At 44.2% G+C, this 20,347-nt stretch overlaps 2 protein-coding genes across 5 annotated transcripts in view; both read right to left on the bottom strand.

The window, feature by feature from the left end:
• RCAN3 (RCAN family member 3) overlaps window positions 1-2,878 on the bottom strand; it is a 6,077-nt gene extending 3,199 nt beyond the window's left edge. The window contains exons 1-4 of one of the 2 annotated variants that reach the window (XM_072355659.1): window positions 2,693-2,878; window positions 1,460-1,699; window positions 853-1,026; window positions 324-495 (exon numbers count right to left, since the gene is read on the bottom strand). In XM_072355659.1, the coding sequence (XP_072211760.1) occupies window positions 324-495; window positions 853-1,026; window positions 1,460-1,654 (541 nt within the window). In that variant the 5' untranslated portion in view covers window positions 1,655-1,699; window positions 2,693-2,878. Of the gene's footprint in view, window positions 1-323; window positions 496-852; window positions 1,027-1,459; window positions 1,700-2,484; window positions 2,619-2,692 lie in introns of those variants that run through there. The other variant, XM_072355660.1, reaches the window with a different exon arrangement.
• A 332-nt stretch (window positions 2,879-3,210) lies between these two features.
• Window positions 3,211-13,943, bottom strand: NIPAL3 (NIPA like domain containing 3). 3 transcript variants are annotated; one of them, XM_072355509.1, is made up of 14 exons: window positions 13,918-13,943; window positions 13,234-13,338; window positions 12,232-13,107; window positions 11,073-11,440; window positions 10,328-10,396; window positions 10,058-10,229; window positions 9,880-9,939; window positions 9,247-9,392; window positions 8,523-8,619; window positions 7,999-8,134; window positions 7,341-7,429; window positions 6,559-6,622; window positions 6,029-6,123; window positions 3,211-5,375 (listed from the first exon to the last, which is right to left on the bottom strand). In XM_072355509.1, the coding sequence occupies exons 4-14, from the start codon at window positions 11,169-11,171 to the stop codon at window positions 5,176-5,178; spliced, it is 1,227 nt and encodes a 408-aa protein (XP_072211610.1). In that variant the 5' UTR covers window positions 11,172-11,440; window positions 12,232-13,107; window positions 13,234-13,338; window positions 13,918-13,943; the 3' UTR covers window positions 3,211-5,175. The 3 variants fall into 3 exon arrangements, 2 of the variants coding, with proteins under 2 accessions (XP_072211610.1, XP_072211611.1); XR_011905764.1 differs by having other exon boundaries at window positions 3,217-5,375; window positions 7,254-7,429; XM_072355510.1 differs by lacking the exon at window positions 13,918-13,943 and having other exon boundaries at window positions 12,232-13,377.
• Between the last annotated feature and the right edge of the window lie 6,404 nt (window positions 13,944-20,347).

The raw sequence follows: 20,347 nt of genomic DNA, 5'->3' as shown, positions 1-20,347 counted from the left end.
CAACATAAAGTCCATATTAGCATCTCTAACTGAAGCCACCATCCTGCAAGAGATTGAACATCTCATTCCTCTTCTTGTTTGTTGGTCAGTACTAAGACTATAGCAAAATTCAATAAATGGGTGACAGAATCAGTGCCATCCAGCCCAGTTCTGTGTTACAGCTTCAGTCAGCTACAGAATGAAGTAAACAGTGATAGCTCACTTTATTCAAGCAAGTAACCTTATGTAAGAGAGACCTGGTTCTTCTCACAGAGGAGTAGATAATGCCCTGGAAAAGTACTTCTGAAGTAAAATAACACAATAAAAGCAGGTAATTATCCCACCTGGTCCCAACTTGGAGACAGCACAAAGAAGGTCATAGTTTATCAGCGGAGTTGCATCTTCACTCTGTTTCCATCCAACCGGGGGAGATGCAGGTGGTGATATCAGGAACTGTTTAACTGGTTGTGGAGGAAGAAGGTAGGACTTGTCTCCCACTTCACTGGGCACCTGTACCTGAAGACAAAGGCCAGGAGATGCAGAACAAAATCAGAAACATTTCTTTTTATTTAGTCTGCTTCTCCAGTAACACATGGCTGTTTTCTGTATTAGCAATGCTTAATCCAGTCTAGACTCAAAAATAATAGCACAGTTTTATGATTTCTCTTGATATAACACTTCAGACAAGCGATGCAGGTTAAGAAACTGCTCTGTGTTAACAATGTAGCTGTTGATGAGTAGATAATACATCTCATGTATAAGAGCAAGAGGTTAATGGTTGCTCCAGAACTTCTCAGAAATGAAACTCATTGTCAAACATGAAGTAAGGGAGAAACAGGGACACATGCTGACCAAGTTAGTGTTCCATAATACCTGTGCGAAATATAGCTTCAGCTTTTTTCCACTGAAGTCAGTTTCATGAAGTTCTATCCGTGCTCTTGCTGCTGCCTCTGGATTACTGAAGTTTATCCTTACTCTTCTAAAGCTTTTAAACAACTGGAATGTAACTTGATTATCGTAGACAGTGAAAAGTGCTTCAAATCTTTCCTAGAAGATGAAGTACAAAGATTCTCCAAATACAGCATGAACATTTTCACTCATTGAAAACACATTCTGCTTTTACTTTCCTCTCGCAAATCCCCATGCATTTCCTTAACATCCTTCTAAACCTGCGTGTTCAATAGTTCTCCCTGCCTGCTCTATCTCACTACTAAACTTCCAGTACACTGATGTGTAAAAGCCCCTGTAGCTCCCACAAACTGTCACCCTGTCACCACTATTAGCAATTTCAAATGCTTGAACATCGCATTACTATCTCCTTTTGGGAAATCTACACATTCTCAAGCTGAGCTCACTGGTAAATAATTTGGGTGGCTCATTTCCTCCCCCTCTGCACAACACACAGCAGTACCAGACAAAACATCCCCCACTACCTCTGTACTTGCAATGCTGAACCCAGACACATCTCACTTCACCTTACCTTTTCCTCCTGTACCTCAAACACTGCTTCATGCACACTGCAAGCAAACAGTGAGGTAGGCAAGTCACTTAAATCCATCATCTCTTCCAAATCATCTTCATTTTCTCCAAAAATCATCTGTTCTTCTTCTTCTTGGTCGCTGCTGTAGAGATCAGACTGGCTGTCACTCCAGGACTTCATAACATCCCTGAGCATCGTTCGACCAATGCAGCACTGTGTTCCAGAGCTCCTGGTAAGGGTCTGCCATGACAAAAACGCATTCGATTATGGCAACGTAATACTGCGCTGTGAGGTGTTTTCTGCCCCGTGCAATGCTGGAATTGCCTGAACGTCCCCACTGCTGCAAAGGAGACCATCATTTCTTTCAATAAGCAACAAATGCTTGAGTTTTACAGGAGAAGCCATCACGACTCTTTAGACAACAAGGACAGAATCTCACATGTTATTGACTCAACAGAGGGGAAAGCAGTTATGCCCTTCATCTCCGGCACGCGGCTTGTAGGGAAATCTCTATACAAGTTAATTAAACATCTCAGCAACAAGTGCAACAGTTCTGTATGTTTTGCAACACAGCATTTATCACAAGTGGAAAAACAAACCTGAGAAGTTTCTGTAGAGGGCTCTGAAATATGAAAAGCATCGCTTCCATTTTTACAGACACGTTCTACAAAGGAATGAACCGACAGTCTCATTTTAACTATAAACCCGCAACGTTAACACCAGTTTTGTCCAACTCTATCCCAGAGGTTACACAACGACGAGCGAGCACTGTCAGAACGCGGAGGTTCCCTGGGACGGGATCACACCAACGTCCCGCTGTTAGTTAAGTACTGGCAGAAACAACACGGTGCGAGGCGTTAACGGACGAGGCAGAAAGCGACAAGGCCAGAAGGGCCGCCCCGTCGGGATGGCAGCGAAGCATCGCCAAGCACCGCCCCGCTCAGCCGTCCCGGCGCACAAGGCGCAGCGCTCGCTCGCCCGTGCAGCGTCCAACCGGCAGCCCCAGTCCCGGCACCGTCACTCACCGCCCACAGTCCCACCGAGAGCCGCGAAGCGGGGCCGCCCCACGCAGCCCGGGGCGCACCGGCCTTCAGCTCCCAGACCGCGATGACGACGGGGCCGGCAGCGCGGCGGCCTGCAGGCTCTCCCACACGCACAGCCGTGCAGAGACGGGGCGCGCAGCACTAAGGAGCCGCTCCGCCCGACCCGGCCGTGCCCTTCCGCAGCGCTCACCTCACGATGGACGTTCGACGCCCAAGGGGCGGCGGAACAGGAGATGGCGACGGGAGCGCGGCGACGGCGGAGCGAGGGTCCGCTCAGCAGCGAGACGGGCCGCCTAGAACGGGGCGGCAGCCGACGCCGCGCGGGCCGCTCGCTGCGGGTGGACGGCGGCGCACGCGCGGCTGCACGCGCGGCCCCTCATCCCGCGCCGCCTCGGGCAGCTGGGAAGGAGGGAGGGCGCGGTGACCAGGATGGAGGCGGCGGCGCTGCGCATGCGCCATCCCGGGGCCGAGTGAGGGGCGGCGCGGCAGGGCGGTCCGTCAGCCGCGGGGTGGGAGCGGCCCCTGGAGCTCCAGAGCGGATCGTCTCGTGGAGGAGCTGCGAAACAAACGGCACCGAAACCAAACGAACCACACTTCTTTCTCTTTGGATTTACACGGTACCTGTAGCTGTAAACAATGGCTGAACGTCCTGCAAGATCTTTTACAGCTGATTACAGCTATGGCAACCATTTGTATCAGACCGGAGTTCCATAGGCTTTACCAGAATCTTTTATTAAGTTAAATTTCCGTAGTTGTCATCAAAAAGACAGAATTAAACAGAAATGCAACACTGCTTACAAAAAAAATAAGCAGTCGTCCTCAGGGTTCAACATCGTAAAGCCACATTTATACACATTTTCATATGAACACTTTGTACATTCAGTCAACACTGCAGCTGTATGCCACAGCATAAAGCTACGTGCAAGATGTACAGTGAGAACATATTAAGTGCACTGGTGCACTGAGAAGCCACACAGTGTAAAGGCAACAAAGTCAGTTCACATTTGATAAAGAAGCTAGGAGTCAAGGACTTATTTTGCTCAATCCACACTGGAGACAGCAGTCAGTCGGATTCTTTGCATGTCTTTTCAGTGTTTGGTTTTGAACAAGATGCTGCGCATTTGGAAATCTAGCTATGCTCCACTGCTTACAGCACACCACCTCTCTGTGGATCAGCTGAAGCTTTGATATTCCATGTGTTAAATTATGTGCTTTGCAGGAACAGGTTACTTTCCATGCTGTAAAAAAGACTAGCACATGGCATGCAGCTCTCCTTCAAATACTTAGGGGCAGTTTAGCCATAAACGCCTGCTGCAATCCCAGGCATGGCCATTGTCACTCAGCCCTAGAAATATTCTGTAAAAAGTCTGAATAGCGATACGTTCACTATTCATTTCAAATTAAGTTTTCTAAGGTCACAGCGACACCTTACGATGCATACAGCTCAAGATACAACAAAATAGACTTAAAATTTTGTTTCCCAGTAAAATGATTGCTTTTAGAGAAGATGCTATCAAAACACTTGCATGCTCTTGTAAATGCTGCACTTCTTCCCTTACACTTAACCCGTTTACGCCCGTGTCCTCCCTTTATATCAGCTTACAGCCATCTCATGGAAGCTGGAAAGATAAATATCTTCAGTACACAATGCTTCATTATTCTGGCAGTTCTCATTGAGTGCTGGGCTGTGCATGCTCATTTTTTCTACTAGGTCATTCACAGTATTAGGGCAGTACCTCTTTTGCTTCTTAGAATAAAGGAGCACAAAACAGCACCCCTACCTACAGCACCTTAACTTTTTAATGCTGCCAAAGGACCGTGGACATCTTTAAGCATTTAAAACTGTTAAACAAAGTTGGGAACCCTATCTCAACTACAGAGAGAAAATAAAAATGGTAAAGAACTGGAATCTCATCAGGACCAACTAAAATATCCTTCCAGTCATATGACTACAGTGTTGTCCCTGCACCTTTGATCCAACTGGAAGCTGTTTCTGTCAAACCAGAGAAATGGCAGTCTTTGTTCTAAACTGCCATGTAATCAAGCGGTGGGTGCTAGATAAAGATTAACATGCTCAGTGCATACATTTAACACAAGCTAAAGAATGGCTGTACAAGAAAAGCCCCGGAATACACAATAAGTTTCAGTATTCGTGCTTGAAAACAATTAGATTTTATTGCCATGTTAAGGTAGCATGGCAGTTACATTAGAAACATGAGGACTTACAACTGCTCTAAAAACCCATCAGTCTCCCTACGTAAAGGATTAAATCCTTCCCTCCTCACTGTGAACAACTCTTGAAAACCTCTATTTGGAAATAAACCCTCTCCCAGCAGGGCTAAAAATTGCATGGTTACTTCTCTTCCCACAGCTCTGCATTCTCACTGGGTCTGCTATTTCATTAGTTTCCTAAAGCCATGATACTGTATTCAGTATTTCAAGCTCTCAGATAGCAGCCTTCAACAGAGGACTGTGATTTACTCCTTGCTAAGAGGAATGTTTTCAATTTCACAACTACAGGGAATTGTTTATTTTAATAATCAGTCTTAAAAGTTAAGTTTGAGACAAACTTTAAACTATGCCAAAGTCAGCTTAACACTTGCCTATATTTTAATCACATAAATAAATAAAGGTCATACTTCTGATGAGTCAAATCAGTTCCTTAAAGGTCATTCACTCCTTTTTGCTGTGCTCTAGCACCCGGTATGGTGGAGCAGAAACTCCTCTGGAACCATGTTGTTCCTGCACTATTGGCAGCGTAGCTGGTGTATAAATTTCCGGCATGTTGTCATTGTTCTCCAGGGCACCATAGGAAAAGGAAGCTTTGAGGTCAGGCTGAACTGCAATCCCTTTGTCATGCATGTTTTGCATGCCTGAAAACAGCAAAAACAGAGATTAAATGTTTAGGAACAAAAGCACATTCTTCCTGCACTCTATTAAATCAGCAAATTACACAGACTCTGGGTTAGTGATGTGTGGCACGTCAGTTCCTTGAGTGTTAAATGAAAGAATGCTTTTCAGCTTAGCAGTAAAGCAACTAATGAAGGAAATTATGCTGTAGCAAATGCGGGACTGCAATCTTGCATTTATCAAATGCTACATGCTTTTTATACAGCTCACCAGGAAGACAATTTAGCTATACCTCACAAAATAAGTTTCTGCTTCTTCTGGCCTCTGCCTTTTGCCACATACCTCAGTAATCTCCAGTAATCAGTTCTCCCTACTTGATGAAGACCAACCCCAAGTAAATGCTCAAAACCTGTTAACTCTCCAGACAGTAGCCAATTGGACAAGGCTGTTGCCACGCTCTCCTTGGTGCCAGAGGACCCAGAGTAAGCACCATTAAAGCAGAACACTATGTCCTCTCTGCTTCATAAACAACATGAACGTATCCCTCCACGAGACAATCAACCAAAGAGAATGGAAAAACAGAGAACATAGCTACCTAATCCTACTGGGATACTTGACACTCAAGTTTGAGTGAAACTCAAGAAATAAAAGAAACAGGGCAACAAAACACTGTTACCTGGCATAGCATCCATTGATATATAAGGTTCAAACGGTACAGATTTCTTCCTATTTCTTGTGATCAGGAAGACACCTAGAAACGCTATGAGGCATCTGAGAAAAAATACAAGATCTTTTGAGATGACTGTGAAAACGGAGAGGAGACAATATTTCACAGCAGGCCCTCAGAAAAATCAACACCTAGCACAGTAAAGAATTCAGAATTAGAAAAGAAAGATCTACTGAATGAGAAAGAATTCTCAGCTGAGTCAGTGAGACATTTAACGTGAAGCGTAAAAGTTGTACAATTATACAAAACCTACTGAGATAAAATTCCTCTAGAGGATCCATAATCACTCAAATAAGGTATGGAACTATGGGCCACTGTGTGCACGAACAGAGAGCATAGTCAGTTTGTCCTCCTTCACAGCAGGATATACATCTGATGTATACATACATAGACATACGTACTTACAAATGGATTTTCAAAATTTAGCCATATGAGGAAAAACTTCTCAGTTTTCTATCAAGGAAACTTAAGACACTTACCCAAGTGCAAACATACATATATGAAGAACATCTTCACCAGTGAAATCCAGGTAGAAAGTTGCTCCTGGAAAAGGAAATAATTCATGGTGGCTTTCTTCCCAGCTAACATGAGCAATTACTGCTGCATCTCTGGAATGGTCGCTCCAGAAACTAAGTCATGTAAGACTGCTATTTCTATAGTTGGCATCTTTAGTTGGCTTTTTTTTTTTATTGTCTTAATACAGAAAAGCATGGTCTGATTTCCACTTCAGCAGAAACTGTACGTTTACAAACCTTGTGGAATTTGACCACCAAAATAACAACGGTGCAATTAATAGAGCTGCAAGTAAATCTGTACAGCAACACAGCAACTAGTACAGAGTTTCCAGTATTGGGGTAGAGGAGGAAACAGTGTTGGAACACAAATCAGCCTAAGTTGAATTCACACCAGATAGTGGTTACCACAAACACACAAGACCACACTTCCAAAGTCTGAACAACAGACCAAACTGGATCTCTCTAGCTACAACAGGATAAAAACCCTTGACAATGCAAACAAAACCATCAAGACAGGAATCATAACAGGTTTGACTAGAGGAAGAAAACACACTAAATAAAATGAATTCACATTTTGGGAGAGGAAAAAAAGGAAAGCAAGCCAGCTCCAGAAGAGAGATGACAAGGAAAGACAAGTCATTGTCTTGCTGAGTATTCACCTTCCTCAGCTGTAGCTAAGAATTATTTTCCAAAATCTTTCGGCCCTCTTTCAGAAAGGATCAACACGCTGTTGTGAGCACTGTTACCTGCTGTGATAGCTACTGTTGTGGACAAGATGTATCCAATGCTTGCAATCTGAGATGAGTCATAGAGCTGTGAAGCTTGAGCTAAAAATCTGCAACACAGTGACAGATGACAGAAGTTAACTTGGGAAGAATACTCAAAACTACAGAGTAGTTAATATCCACTAGCGCAGTTCTCCTTTCTAGCAGATCCTTTCAAGTACCCGGTGAATAAATCTAAGAAATTTTATACTTTCTCATTACACCTGCAAAAGTATCCCCCAGAATTAATAAAAATTATAGATGAATGAACATTTTGCTATATTAACTAAAGGCAGTGCAGTTACCACCGCTGACCTTGGGGCCAGGACATCACTTGCTCCTTATCCTTGCTGCTACTTGTGTTTTTACATTTTCACAAGAACTAAGGGGAAAAATACAGAGCACTTTGACTTTATCCAGTGCCAAATTTGAGATAAATACTACTTGGCAATGTCACTACACAGAAAAGCAAAGAACGCTATCCTAGGCTGCATCCTGTGACACAGATTTGAAGACAGATGACAGAAGAGGCCAGACCTTCACACAATTTTATCAGCATTCTGGAAACCAATGACAAACATTTGACTGGTAACAGATCTGCCCAAACCAGCACAGTTATAGAAGAGAGAGACTGTCTTACGTTGCTTGAAAGACTGCTGTAGCAATCATGCACACCAACATGATATAAAATATTGGGTAGTTGAGCTGGAGGTTTCCTTGTATTGAGACAACAATCATGCCTGCCACAGCCTTCACTGTCACAACAGTCATGGAACCTGCAAATGTTTATGAAAATACAGCTGAAGCTTGTCATGCTCAACAGGACAGGAACACTGCACATTCACTCTATATGTGACAAGCAGCTAAAAACAAAGTCAAGGTACATAAATATTCAAACCCTTTACATGCATGTGAGGCATTTTATCTCTAAATGTCAGTTGTATTCCCAACAATCTTACCACTGTGACCTTCAGTAAACCATAACCTTTCAATATTACAGTTTGCTTGTCAACAGGCCTGGCAGCATCCACCACTTGTTTTAAATGTTTAAACACTATTATGCAATCATATGATGGGAGGATAAAAGTTTTCATTTCTGATGACACACTGGCATGCTTTATAAGACTAAGAAAGTTTGCAAAACAAGAATTCATATCAACTTACCCAGCAAAGCTACCAACAGAAGAATAATTACAATGTAGTTTGCATTTTTCTCCTTGTAAAAATATAGTAGCAGGCAAAATATGATGATCTCCACGAGCTACAAAAGAAGAGAGACCATTAGATGTGGAGTTTATGGCACTGGCAGTAAACGTATTACTGAATGAGTCAGACAGTAGAATCACAAAACAGGATAAATCAAAGGAAAATGAGGATCCCACACAATTACAGACCAAGTTTAATCCCAGTCGAATACTAACTTCACAAATCTCAGCCTGCTTCCTACAATGAGGCTCTGTAAGTGATCCCTGCAGCCCATATTTAATTATTAAGCCAAACTTATCTCTGTTAAATAGATTTTACAATATTTTTAATAAGACACTGATAGCTCAAGAGAAAAGTCTGTCTACGAAAAGCACAGATCAAGCAAAAAATTTGGGCAGCTCTGGGACAGTTGCTCTCAGCTGTTATCAGTACTACCTCCACAGGCTGAAGCTATTTTAAAACTTTTCCATTAAATATACTTAAATTCTAACAGAATAATTCAGAGAGAGAACAGTACGGTTACAAGTTGCATGTGCACCGTGAAACTCACACTGGCAAAAGTTGATATAAGTCCATTAGCAAGTATAAAGAAATACTGCTAGTAATCATAACAAAAATGCTTGAAAAACTCTCAACGAGGAACGTGGCAGAAAACAATCCCGTATTTTATGGGCCATCTTACCATATACAACAGAAATGGCCAGCTCACTAAATGCCTAGTGATATTTTCTCCTGTCATCTTCTCATGACTATTAGGTCCAAATGTAATCAGCAGATATGTTCCAACAACTGCCAAACCACAGCCTACAAAGGACAAAACATATCGCCCTTCGGCGACCAAAGGAAAAAGAAAAAAGAAAGAACAGTTAGTGTGTTAGTATGGGTGTATGGGATTAGTATCTCACATGAATGTGGGCATGACATCGTGCATAGACCTCCAAATGACTCATTCCTCTGCCCTTCATGCCCTACTTTCAAATTATTAGAACTAAGAAACCTCAGGCAACAAATGCACCATGATTTGACAAAAACAACAACTCATACCAGGTAGCATGTGCTAAAGTAACTGGAGTCACAAGATCTGCACTTGGGGTTTATCATGCCTGGGGCTACAGCCCATTTTCCAGAAAGTGGAAGAATGAATTCTCCAGCTCTGCAAATACATGTATGCATGAAGTGTGGCTGATTCAGTTCTGCCTAAGCTAGAGCAGTGCCAGGGACCCAGGCTTGCCATCTCTGACTCTTAAGAGGTTATGCTGTGCATAGGACAGCTTGAGAATGGAGGGGAAACATGAAAAGGAACCGCTGTACTTACTCAAAAATTCTTTGGGCTTCCACTTTTCTTTAATAAATATGATTCCTATGATTGCACTAGCTATAACGACAAGAAGGAAAAAAAGAGAAACAGGACGATCTATGTATTGATCCAGCAATCAGCAGTCTCGCACTGGAATGCATTCAGATTTGCATGTCAGTCATTTCTTTCCCCTTACCTATAACAGACACTGCACTGAGAGGCACAATCAGTGAAAGAGGAGCAAAGGCATAAGAAGAAAACACTCCCAGCTCTCCCAGAACCAGCAGAAAAAGTCCACACCACCATGTCTTGGTTTTGAAATAGGCTCGGGGATCTTTGGAACCTGCCAACCGGATATGACTGTATTTCTAGAAAAGAAAATAAAAGCATAGAAGCTGCGGCATGCATGACACTTTTTAACACAGGACGTTTAAGGCAGGACCAATATTTGTTTCAGGATACTCACCTGGAGGTTGAGTGCAATACTGATAACAAGATGCCCAAAAATAGCTAGTAATGCACCAATCAAGTTCTCCTGTAAAAACAACGTAAATATGGAGATATAACATTTACCTACTAAACCTTGAAGGAAGTTGGGGTTTTATGCACAATCTGGATGAAAACAGAATTAAAGCAGTTCTCTCAATCACTCGTCAATAAAATCTGTTTTTATCTTCTCCACGTGACCGAGGACAATTCCAGTAAATTCTCCATGGCTACATTCAAAAATATGTGAAACTCAGGCAAAAGATGATCCATTATTAACTGACACTCTATGAGAGATCTAAATTAGTCTACTAATTAGTAAGCTCATATTTGGAATCTTTGCAGAAATGTTTCTCAGCAGGAAAGAACAGAGTGCTAAACTCAACTTGCATGTTCGTTTTTTCCTGTAAATATGTGTTTTCATAATGTCTTGGCATTCAGCAGCACATGGATCAGAAACATTTGCTTCTGTGAGTCACCTTTTAAGAACTATTCTGCTCTTCTCCACCTCACCTCTAACATCTGCTGGTTCAGCAGGCAATTTATCTCCATTCAGAAACACACAAGATATATTTCCGCACCAGACAGTAAAGCTTGAAAGCCTGGGAAAAGCTCATGTTGGTCTGGACAGCTTTTACAACACACCTAAGACTGTGCTCTCAATGCAATATTTTTTATACAGATAAGTTATGGCATCCTAAGAGTAGACTGGAGTAAATTCTGACCTTATAAGAAAAAGCGTCTGTGTGTGGCTGCACAGAAACCACTGCTGTAGCCAGCGGGACTTGCTGAAGTTGCACGTTTGGACTGTTGGCTCCTTCCATTTTTGTTTATTGGAGTGTTTTTCAGCCTCCTGGATGACAGAACTCTTTAAAGAGGCTTGAACTCTGCTGAAGCCACGTCATTTGTGACTTGGTACCACTTTTTCCCATCCATCCTGCTTTGATTGCTTAAAATTCTCTGCAGCTTGGCTACTTTTCTTCCTCTGCTGGATTACACTGAGAAAGGATAGGCACCACAGGCTGAGGCATAGATAAGCCAATATTTCTAGCAAGTTAGTGGAGCAGCAACATCATGTTCCTCCAAGATGACACTAGGAACGATGTAAAAAAAAGAGAAAAAAAAAAGGGGGGGTGGGGGGGGAGAAGAGGGAATCAGTTGAGTGAACTCAGTGGTCAGAAAGCTGCGATGAAACCCTGTGGTAGGGGAGCCCACAGAAAATGCCCAGAATCAAACCAACTCCTGCACCTATCGGCAGAGAAAGCAGAATTTCTGTGCCTTCTCAGAGAGCATCAAGCACAGGAACTCGCTTTTCCCGGAGCTCACAAACCGGCCCGATCACAAAGGGGGACGTTTAACAAGTTGTGCCATTATGAACGCTCGTACCCGCAGCCTCAACGGCTTCAAGCGCTGCTTTCCCCGCTCTCCGGCACCCCGCCTTCCCCGTTAGCTCAGCACGCCGCACGCCGGCCTCGCGTCCCCACGCGCGACAGTTCTGGTGCCGCCAGAGGAGCCGTCACCGCATCGCGCGGCTCCAGGCGGGATTACCGGGACCGGCCTCGCGCAGCGCCACGCGCACAAAGCGGCCCCGCAGCACGGCGGCTCCTCCCACCAAAACATCCGCGGCCCAAAGGGACAGACGCAGCGAAAAGACCTTTCGCACACAGCGCCACTAGGGCGCAGCCCGACAAGGGTGGGTTCAGCCGGGACTACCCGGGACGGGGCTGCCGAGCGCTCCTCAGTCCGCCCTGCTGCCTCATCCCGCTGCCTCATCCCACCGCTCAGGCCCGCCCCGCGCCCGCCGAGCGGGGACCGTACGATTCACGGCCCGCCCCGCGCTCACCCGGCGGCCCGCAGCTCCTGTGGCCGCCTGGCCCTGCTCACCTGAGGCGGAGAGAAGCCCTCGGCCCGGGGAGAACCTGCACCAGCACCAGGACAGCCCTGAGGGCAGCGGAGCGCCAACCGGCTGCGCGCACCTCCCACCCCGGAGAGCGCCGCCCCACCTGGGGCACTCGGTGGCTAGAGGCACCTTAACGCGCATGCGTGAGACGCCCTCCTCAAGGCACCTTAACCAGCTGCGCACGCCCAGCAGCGCACGAGGGTGCTTTGAGAACTTGCCCGTGATTGGAAGTCTACCGGAATTCCGAGAGAAACGGGCCTGATGATTGGAGGAGATGTAGGCCGGCCGCCGCCGCGGTAACCGGGGTTTGTGCTCCCTCCGTGCGGGGGCTGCGCGTGTCGGTGTGCGGGCCGGGCTGACGGCGCTGCGGCGCTCACGGTTCGGGTTCGTTTACTTCAGAAGCGAAACGATGGACCCGCTAAAGTTCGTTGTGTTGGGTGCGCGAATCTCACGAGGTGCGTCAGACCGTAAGGTCCCACCCGGTGCCGTGCAGGGAGCCGCTCACAGCGGGAGGGAAATCCCAGCGACGCGGGCGGTTTTCCTTCAGAGCACAGCGGGCATTTATTAATGAAGGCACTCGGTACGAAGCGACGCCCGGAGAAGCTTCTGTCGGTCCGCTGGGTGTGCACGAGGGCAAAACTGAGCTCCTCGGGAACATTTAAACCATCACGTGGGGAGCACGACCGACCCCGGCTCCCGGTGGCTGCGGATCGAGGCAGCAGGAAGCTTCGCTGCGGGCTCCCCGGTGGCACCGAGCAGCTCCTCGTACCGCACACAGCGCGCTCCTTCAGCACAACGAGGCAAATAAGAGCAGTGTTTCATGTCCTCGTTTTGATTTTTTTTTGTAACTCATAATGCTCCTGTTTTGTAACCAAGAATAGAAACTAAGTTTAGATTGTGGTTGTTAAATTAGCTTTGAAATCACAACTGATAACAGTATGAGGTAAATGGTAAAGCAACATTAGTAGTTTAAACCTTGAAATTACCTTTGTCCATACCATCTCCCTATCTCTCACCAGCCCAGCTTTGTCCATGGTCCCTTTTCCAGTCTTCTTGAGCTTCCCTGGACACAGAAATAACCTTCACATATTCTGAAATTCAAGAGCAAACTCAAATAAATCAGCAGAGTTAATAGAACAATATGACTCCTCCTATCTTTCGATACTCTTCACCCTGATCCTTCCCTGATTGGTAGAGTTACATTGGTGTGTGTTATCTGGCCAGCAGAGGGAAGCAGAAAGATACTTTATAACTATACTATATGTTTTTCCAGCCAGCTCTTTGCAGTTTCTCTTCAAGGCTACCCGCTCTTACAGGTGCCAAGGACCTCCTTGGGCTTCCTGGATGTATCTTGAAAACCAGGAGGTGCTCGTGGCTCCTCAACAGTCTCCTACTGTCTGGTGGCTGTAATAATACCAGAACTCTAAAGTATATTCAGACTTTCCAAAACGTTGAATCTCAGGCATGTAAAGTAGATAAATCTCAGAAATATTTTGGTTCTTCCCTCTTCTTTTGCCTTCGGTGTCTTCCTTCCCCTCTCTTTGATCTCTTCTTCCTTGCTTGTCTCTCCCATCTCAGTGATATCAGGAGCATGGTATCTCAGGACTGAAAAACAGCAATCAAGGACGTACAGGATGAGGGAAAATGATCAAGGTAGAGAAGTTAAATACCTTCTGTAGGCGCCATCAGTCTGGTCAGCTTCCAGGAGTTCCAGATGACCTGATGCTAAGTTCTGACTGAAAAAAAGAAAAGAAGCAGAGTCTTAAGGTCGCTTCACAAAGCACTCCCCTTTCAGAACTTCCTGCTTGATGAGCAGAAGGGGCAGGAAGCCAAACCACAAGCTACATAAGGGCTTGGCTGATTCTTTCTGAATCTTTACCCTAGAGAACAGTTACTGCAGTAGGTAGAAGAGGGGAAGCATTAGCTCCATTAATACTGGACCTTTTGGGGGTTACTGACTTATTTTCCTCCACCAAAAGCACTTGACTGTTTGTCAAGTTTGGGTTTGGGTATTTTTTTTGTTATTTATTGTGTGTTATTTCCCCCCCATCATCTGCATTTCTAATATCCAGTTCTAGCAAATGCTACAAACTTGCTTCCCTCAGCACAATCATGGAGTATGTGATGGAGATCTTCAAGCACATGGCAGAATTTGACATGACAGAGCTACACAGAGTTCAAGCTGAAGATCAGAGCAGTACAGTGATCGTTCTGCTTCTAGTCCTGGTGCTGATTAAAGATATCTCTTTTTAAAAGACCAGAAAGAACAGAGTCAGGAAAGGTGTGACTGCAAAAAATGCACTCTGCCCACATGGTGAATTAACCAGGTCCAACTCAGATATTACAGGTGAGATTTTAGATTTGCTGTGGCTCCCAGTCTTTACAAGTAAACTGCAGGGAAATTTGATCTTCCTCAGACTCAGAAATACTCAGTTTTCCACGCAACAGGAGATTTGCATTAAATTATTATAATTTTGAAACAATTAAGACATCTACCTCAATGCACAATTAGAGCATGAAATTAAGAGGTGCAAATGATGGCTTGGAAAATGGTACACAAAATAAAATAATACCATCCTTTGCCCTTTACCTTGTTGCTACACCTTCAGCTGGAATGTTACGTGCAGTTCTGGCCTAACTTTTAAAAAAAAAAAAAGGCTATGACAAAAATAGACTCAATTCACAGATAAGATACAGAATCATTAACTTCCTACTAAAGACTGAAAAACACTAAAGATGTTTAGTTAAGAGAGAAGGTAAATAAGATGGGTTGAAATTTATGAGATTATTAAGGATAAAGAAAAGAAATAGCTATCCCGTATCATATAAAACACAAGATATCAGCATAAATTTAACAAATCTAAAAGGCGGAAGTAAGTACAAAAGCAATATTCATTCTACCTTTGTAGACTGGGGTGGTTGTTTACTAGGAAAACTGTTAGGAGCAAGAGATAATCAAAGTAAAAAACAATAGTTAATTCATGAAACTCAGCCATAAGGGCCCATAAGACCAATTAAAAGCAAAGTTTAAAAGTTGTTTACATACGTATGGAAGCAAATAGACAGCAGTGGAGGACAAGGGATGGGGCAGAGCATACCTAGTATGTAATGCTAGTGAAATCATGTTTGGTGTTCCACATGATGCGGTGAAGCTCCAGAAATCACAGGAGCTAGCTGTAACCAGGCTAGTTTGGGTACAGCTCTCAAGGTAGTTTAACAGCCCAGAGCTTTGCATGATGTACTTATCCGGTCGGTGCCACTGCAGTCAGTATCTAAGCACACAAACATGAACATAGCTCAGGTATTTCTGCATGATCTACGATCTCACCTCTGACCACACTGCAGGTATACCTCAAGGTGCTGTGCAACTCGAGTATACTTCAGGCAGTAACTCTTCAACAACAAGGAAATAAAAATACATCCCTGACTCTGGGATGGTGACAAACTCTGTCCTTGCTGTATCACTGGCTTTGATACTGAAGACCTCACAGCATCCCATGAGTTTCCATCCTAGAAATCAAGCCTGTGTTGGTTGGTTATCTGCCAAGAAACTCAAGGCAGGTGAATTTTACACCTTTAGCAAGTACTGGGTTTTAAGGTTCGACCGCAGAGTTGGCAGTGAGGTCTGACTACGTACAACTGACGTATCTGGCTGTGTCCTTTCATTTGCTGTGGATCTATGCCAGTTTATATCAGCTGAGGACCTACCTCTCAGGTTCAGGTCCTCAACCTCCTGCTGAGTACTTATTGGCCCCCACCCATGCCACAGTGACCAGGCTTTGCTGGGGTGTTGCAAGCTTTAGTCCACAGGAATTCAGAGTGTGTTTTGAGATATGGAAGACGTTAACAAAACACAAAGTGCTGGTAATAATTATCAGGTGGTTTATAATACACACACGGCGATTGGACTTTTTTTTTGCCCTTTCAATGTGTTGTTTTGTTTGTTTTTGTTTTGTTTGTTTTTTGTTTTTGTTTTTGCAATAGCCATGGTTACATTTGGATTGTTTTGTTCCTCTTTAGTATTTTCTTTTTCTGCACAGGATGTCTGCATTGCAGCCATTTCCTAGGGAGCTTTTCCTTTCAAACTGCATTTTAGTGCAAGATACACCCACAGAACACACTGACTCTTCATAGCATTTGATGACTTTGTGTAGCTGTTTAAAGCAGAATGAAGATGACACAATTTAATGTGCTTAATTAGTTGCCACTCACCAGCTGAGACATCTTAAATGGCTTCCTGCACATTCTTGAAGCAGTTTATGCCTTTATAAAGTAATTTGATACAGTTTAAACACTAGCAAAGGTGTTTTAAGCAAACATGCCTTACCTCACTATTTGGGTGTGCAAAGAGCACACATACAGTTACTGAGACCCAGCTGACATAGGGTGATCATGTTCGCTCATACAATCTGTACACCAAGACTGTGAACTTTCTTATAATGACTCACTGTGGCTGAGAATCTGCCCCAGCATGTTCTGAGTTGATTAAACTAGTTTGTAGGCCGTAATTATTTTCTATACCATAGTATAATGGATTCGCATCATATTATTTTTAACACTGTAAGAATTTGCTTCTGGGAATGGCCTTCTTAAATTAATCACTGACTCATGATTTACTGTAGGAGATAATATCTAACCTACAAGAAGCAGAACAGGAAACTATCTATTTAAAAGATGGCAGTGTCTGATGATTTATGACTATAGACAAAGAGACATCTGAGAAGAAAAAGAAAGCCAGATCCTTCAGTCTTTACGTGGCCACTGCTCTCACTAAGGCAAGAAGGAAATTTTGTCTAAGAACAGGAGGGCCTGTATTTCAGTGTTCAAGTGCAGTGCAAGTTGCAGGAGGACACAACCACTCCAATATTATCTGCAGACTTGAATCTCTTATTTCAGTTTATTCAAGTCGCACTTAGTTAAAAGCCACCAGACCACGGAGACATCCCCTTTCCTGCAGTGCTCCAGGAGCTGTCTTGCAGATGGCCTTTAGGTGTCTTGACACTGTCACCTCAAATGAAAGGCTCAGTCAGTGGCTTGAACCAAACTTGATGCTTAGCTCTGACACTGGAGAAATCAGAGAAAGCAATTAAAAGCAAAAGTCACATTTGCTGCAAGAGTTTAATGTCCTCAGTGTCTGTGCAAATGCAACCTTTACATGCTGGGCTGTCAGAAAGAGACCTACTTACAGTTGGTAAGCACCCCCAAATTTTAGTCCTAATACCACCTACAGCCACATCATTAGAACTATTCACAATGGAGACAACTCTGTCAGGACGCTAGTGAGCCTGCCTTCAACTGCTGTGGATCGGCCCCTTTGAATCTTCACTGAGACAGCATCCCAGAAACCATACTGACAGTTCTGAGTAGCCTTAAGGAATCACTAGAACACCCCATAACTCAGCATAAAGGCCAGAGGCTTCTGGAGAAGCCACACTATATACTAATGTGCCAAGCTGCACAGTACTCTGACTGCAAGAGGTCTACTCCTGGCCCATCATCTGTTGATGTTTGTGACACAGAGCACGAGGGCATGTAGCTTATCATACAAGTTACATCACATGCAAGTTCTCCTCCTGTATGATTCTTTAGAATTATTAATATCTCCATTTGTGACTGTGCTCAAGACAAAGTGTAGTACTGCCTTATCAGTCTCTTGAAATAAGTTCTGCCCAGGACAGCATTTTTAAAACCCAGAACTGATTTCTCCACACAGTCCTGTTACACCAGTTCTTTTTTCCTTACATTTGCTGACTAATGCACTCTCATTCCTCAGCACCAGCGTTGTGGCCATGTTTGGTATTTACATCTCTTTCCTGTTTGTTCTGTAGGTCACTACAGCATCAACAATTCCCTCGTCAAATTGTCTCCCAGGGGTATAACATCTTGATTCATGTCAAAGACCTCTGACTGACAAGAGCAAACAAATGCTACAGAGCTCGCAACCTACTGGCCACGTAAACCTACCAAGGAAACAAAGAAAACTCGTTTCATATAAGTCCAGCTCTGGAAAATAAGCCACTTTCATGTAACATGGGAAACTATGTCAGACAACAGAGCGATCCTATACTGTCCCACTATATCATCTAGACCAATTTGGCCAGTTATTGCTGCAGGTTTGCAGGAACTGGCTCAGAGATGGAAGCATTACTGTACACTGCCTTGAAGGAGAGTGTGGGCTGGTAATGCCCTGGAGTAGTGTATCAGAGGTACCTTTATCAGATGATCTTTCAGACATTTACAAACAGTAATTAAGTACCACACCACCCTTATGATGTAGGGGCAATTTCTCACCCTCCCATTTTACAAAGCAAGAAGCCAGAGCTCACATGACCTGGAAAAAGAACCTTCTGCTCTCATATCCCAGACCAGGGCTTAACCACTAGGCCATGTTTCTTTTCCAAAGCCAATGCTCTCAACTTACCCCCTGAAGAACACACTGAGCATAAAGGGTCAAATCTGGAAACCACCATGCAAGAATAGCGAGGGCTGCTCACAACAGTATTGCATCTCAGGGAGTCTAATGGATAAACCGTGGCCATTTCCCCAGCTCCTCCTAGGGCTGGGAATTAGAGCTGGAAGGAGGCTTGTAAAACTCTCAAGTACTTCCTTCAAGTCAGAACTGCCATTCCCACATATCTCATCCTACCCCTTTCAAAGGGATTAAAGCCATGGAAGGAAACTCCCTTCTCCAAAGCCCTCTGTTCCCTTCGTAATACTTATGAGAAGACAAATAAATCTGCCTATCAGCAGATCACTCAAGTAAATTTATTGTCACCATGCAGTGACTTTGCCTGGCCTTAGATTAAGATCAACAATAAATTCCTGACCACAAAGACATGAAAAAGCCCACAACTCTCCTTACTCAACAAGTGTATCTTCACTACATCTCTCAGCAGCTGTATCTTTTAACAGAGGTTTTGGAAAAGGATTGGGAACCTGCAGGGTGAGAGGGAAGCAATGCCAAGCGGCATTTGATAAGGACAGTGGGCTAGAGAAAAGGACAAATTAAACAGAAAAACACAAAAACATGTCACACCCAACATTAAAGCTTGCAGCCTCTCTTGTTTCAGTCATTGGGACAGAATGAGAGGAACACCCTGTTGGAGTCATTTGGCAATGCTGCTTTGGAGCAGCTGAGCAGACAGCTCTCTGCAGAAGCTGGATTGCTGACAGTGCTTTCTGTCTTACTGTAAATAAAGTGAGCTCACTGTGGCATTGCAATTGGTCCTCAGCCTGACAGCGCAGCAGCTGATTTGCGGTACATAGTGCTGCACATTCGAAGATGATCATTAGCTGAAGTTGACTTAGAAGCTGTTAATTTCCTTGATGTTAAACAATTGCTACAACTAATGGCAGTTGCAAAAAGTTCCTCTTGGTGCTCTTATCTGATAAACTAAAAGAGGTGCTGCAGGCTGACCACATCCATAAAAACACTGCCCTGAGAGGGGAGTATGTTCTTGTCAGTATCTAAATATATGAAAACTACCTGCACAGAATGCACATCATACCTCTGTTGTGCAAGTCACATGCATGTCTAAACAGACACCCTCACCACATACCCCAGTACATTTTACAAGCCTTTTTGAGTGTTTCTGACCCAGATCAGCACAAACCAGCTGCTGACTGTCCAGGGCAAACACTGCTCCAGAGGAAGCTTCTCTCATTTATCAACACATGTAGGGCCTTTGCAAATCCTAAGTGGGTTCATACTTTCACATGACCTTTGTTCACTTAGAGGTGGATCACCTTCATCGCTCGTATCTTCATCTTCAAAAGGAACTGGTGGGCTCCGGGCAAAGAGTCAAGAATGCTTTCACACATATTTGAGAGCTCTGCTTTACGCAACGTCCAGAGCAACTCACATTTGCTGGAAGGGATGAACGATACTAAGGCAGTCAGCAAAACACCCACCCTCCCTGTGATGGCAGGGCATGTTCTGACACTGGCATGAAGCAACCAGCGTTTCCCTGCATGCAGTATGGTTACTATGATTAAAAACCTGATAAATTGAGGCTAACCTAGAACCTGCACCAGAAAAGTACATGTATCTTTGCCACCTTCCCGCAAACAGAGGAAGTCATCTGAATAGTGCAGATGAGC

The sequence above is a fragment of the Excalfactoria chinensis genome, chromosome 22 (genome assembly GCF_039878825.1).
Source record: "Excalfactoria chinensis isolate bCotChi1 chromosome 22, bCotChi1.hap2, whole genome shotgun sequence".
In the NCBI taxonomy this organism is placed as follows: Eukaryota; Metazoa; Chordata; class Aves; order Galliformes; family Phasianidae; genus Excalfactoria; species Excalfactoria chinensis.
This window is presented reverse-complemented; position numbering and strand designations above follow the sequence as displayed.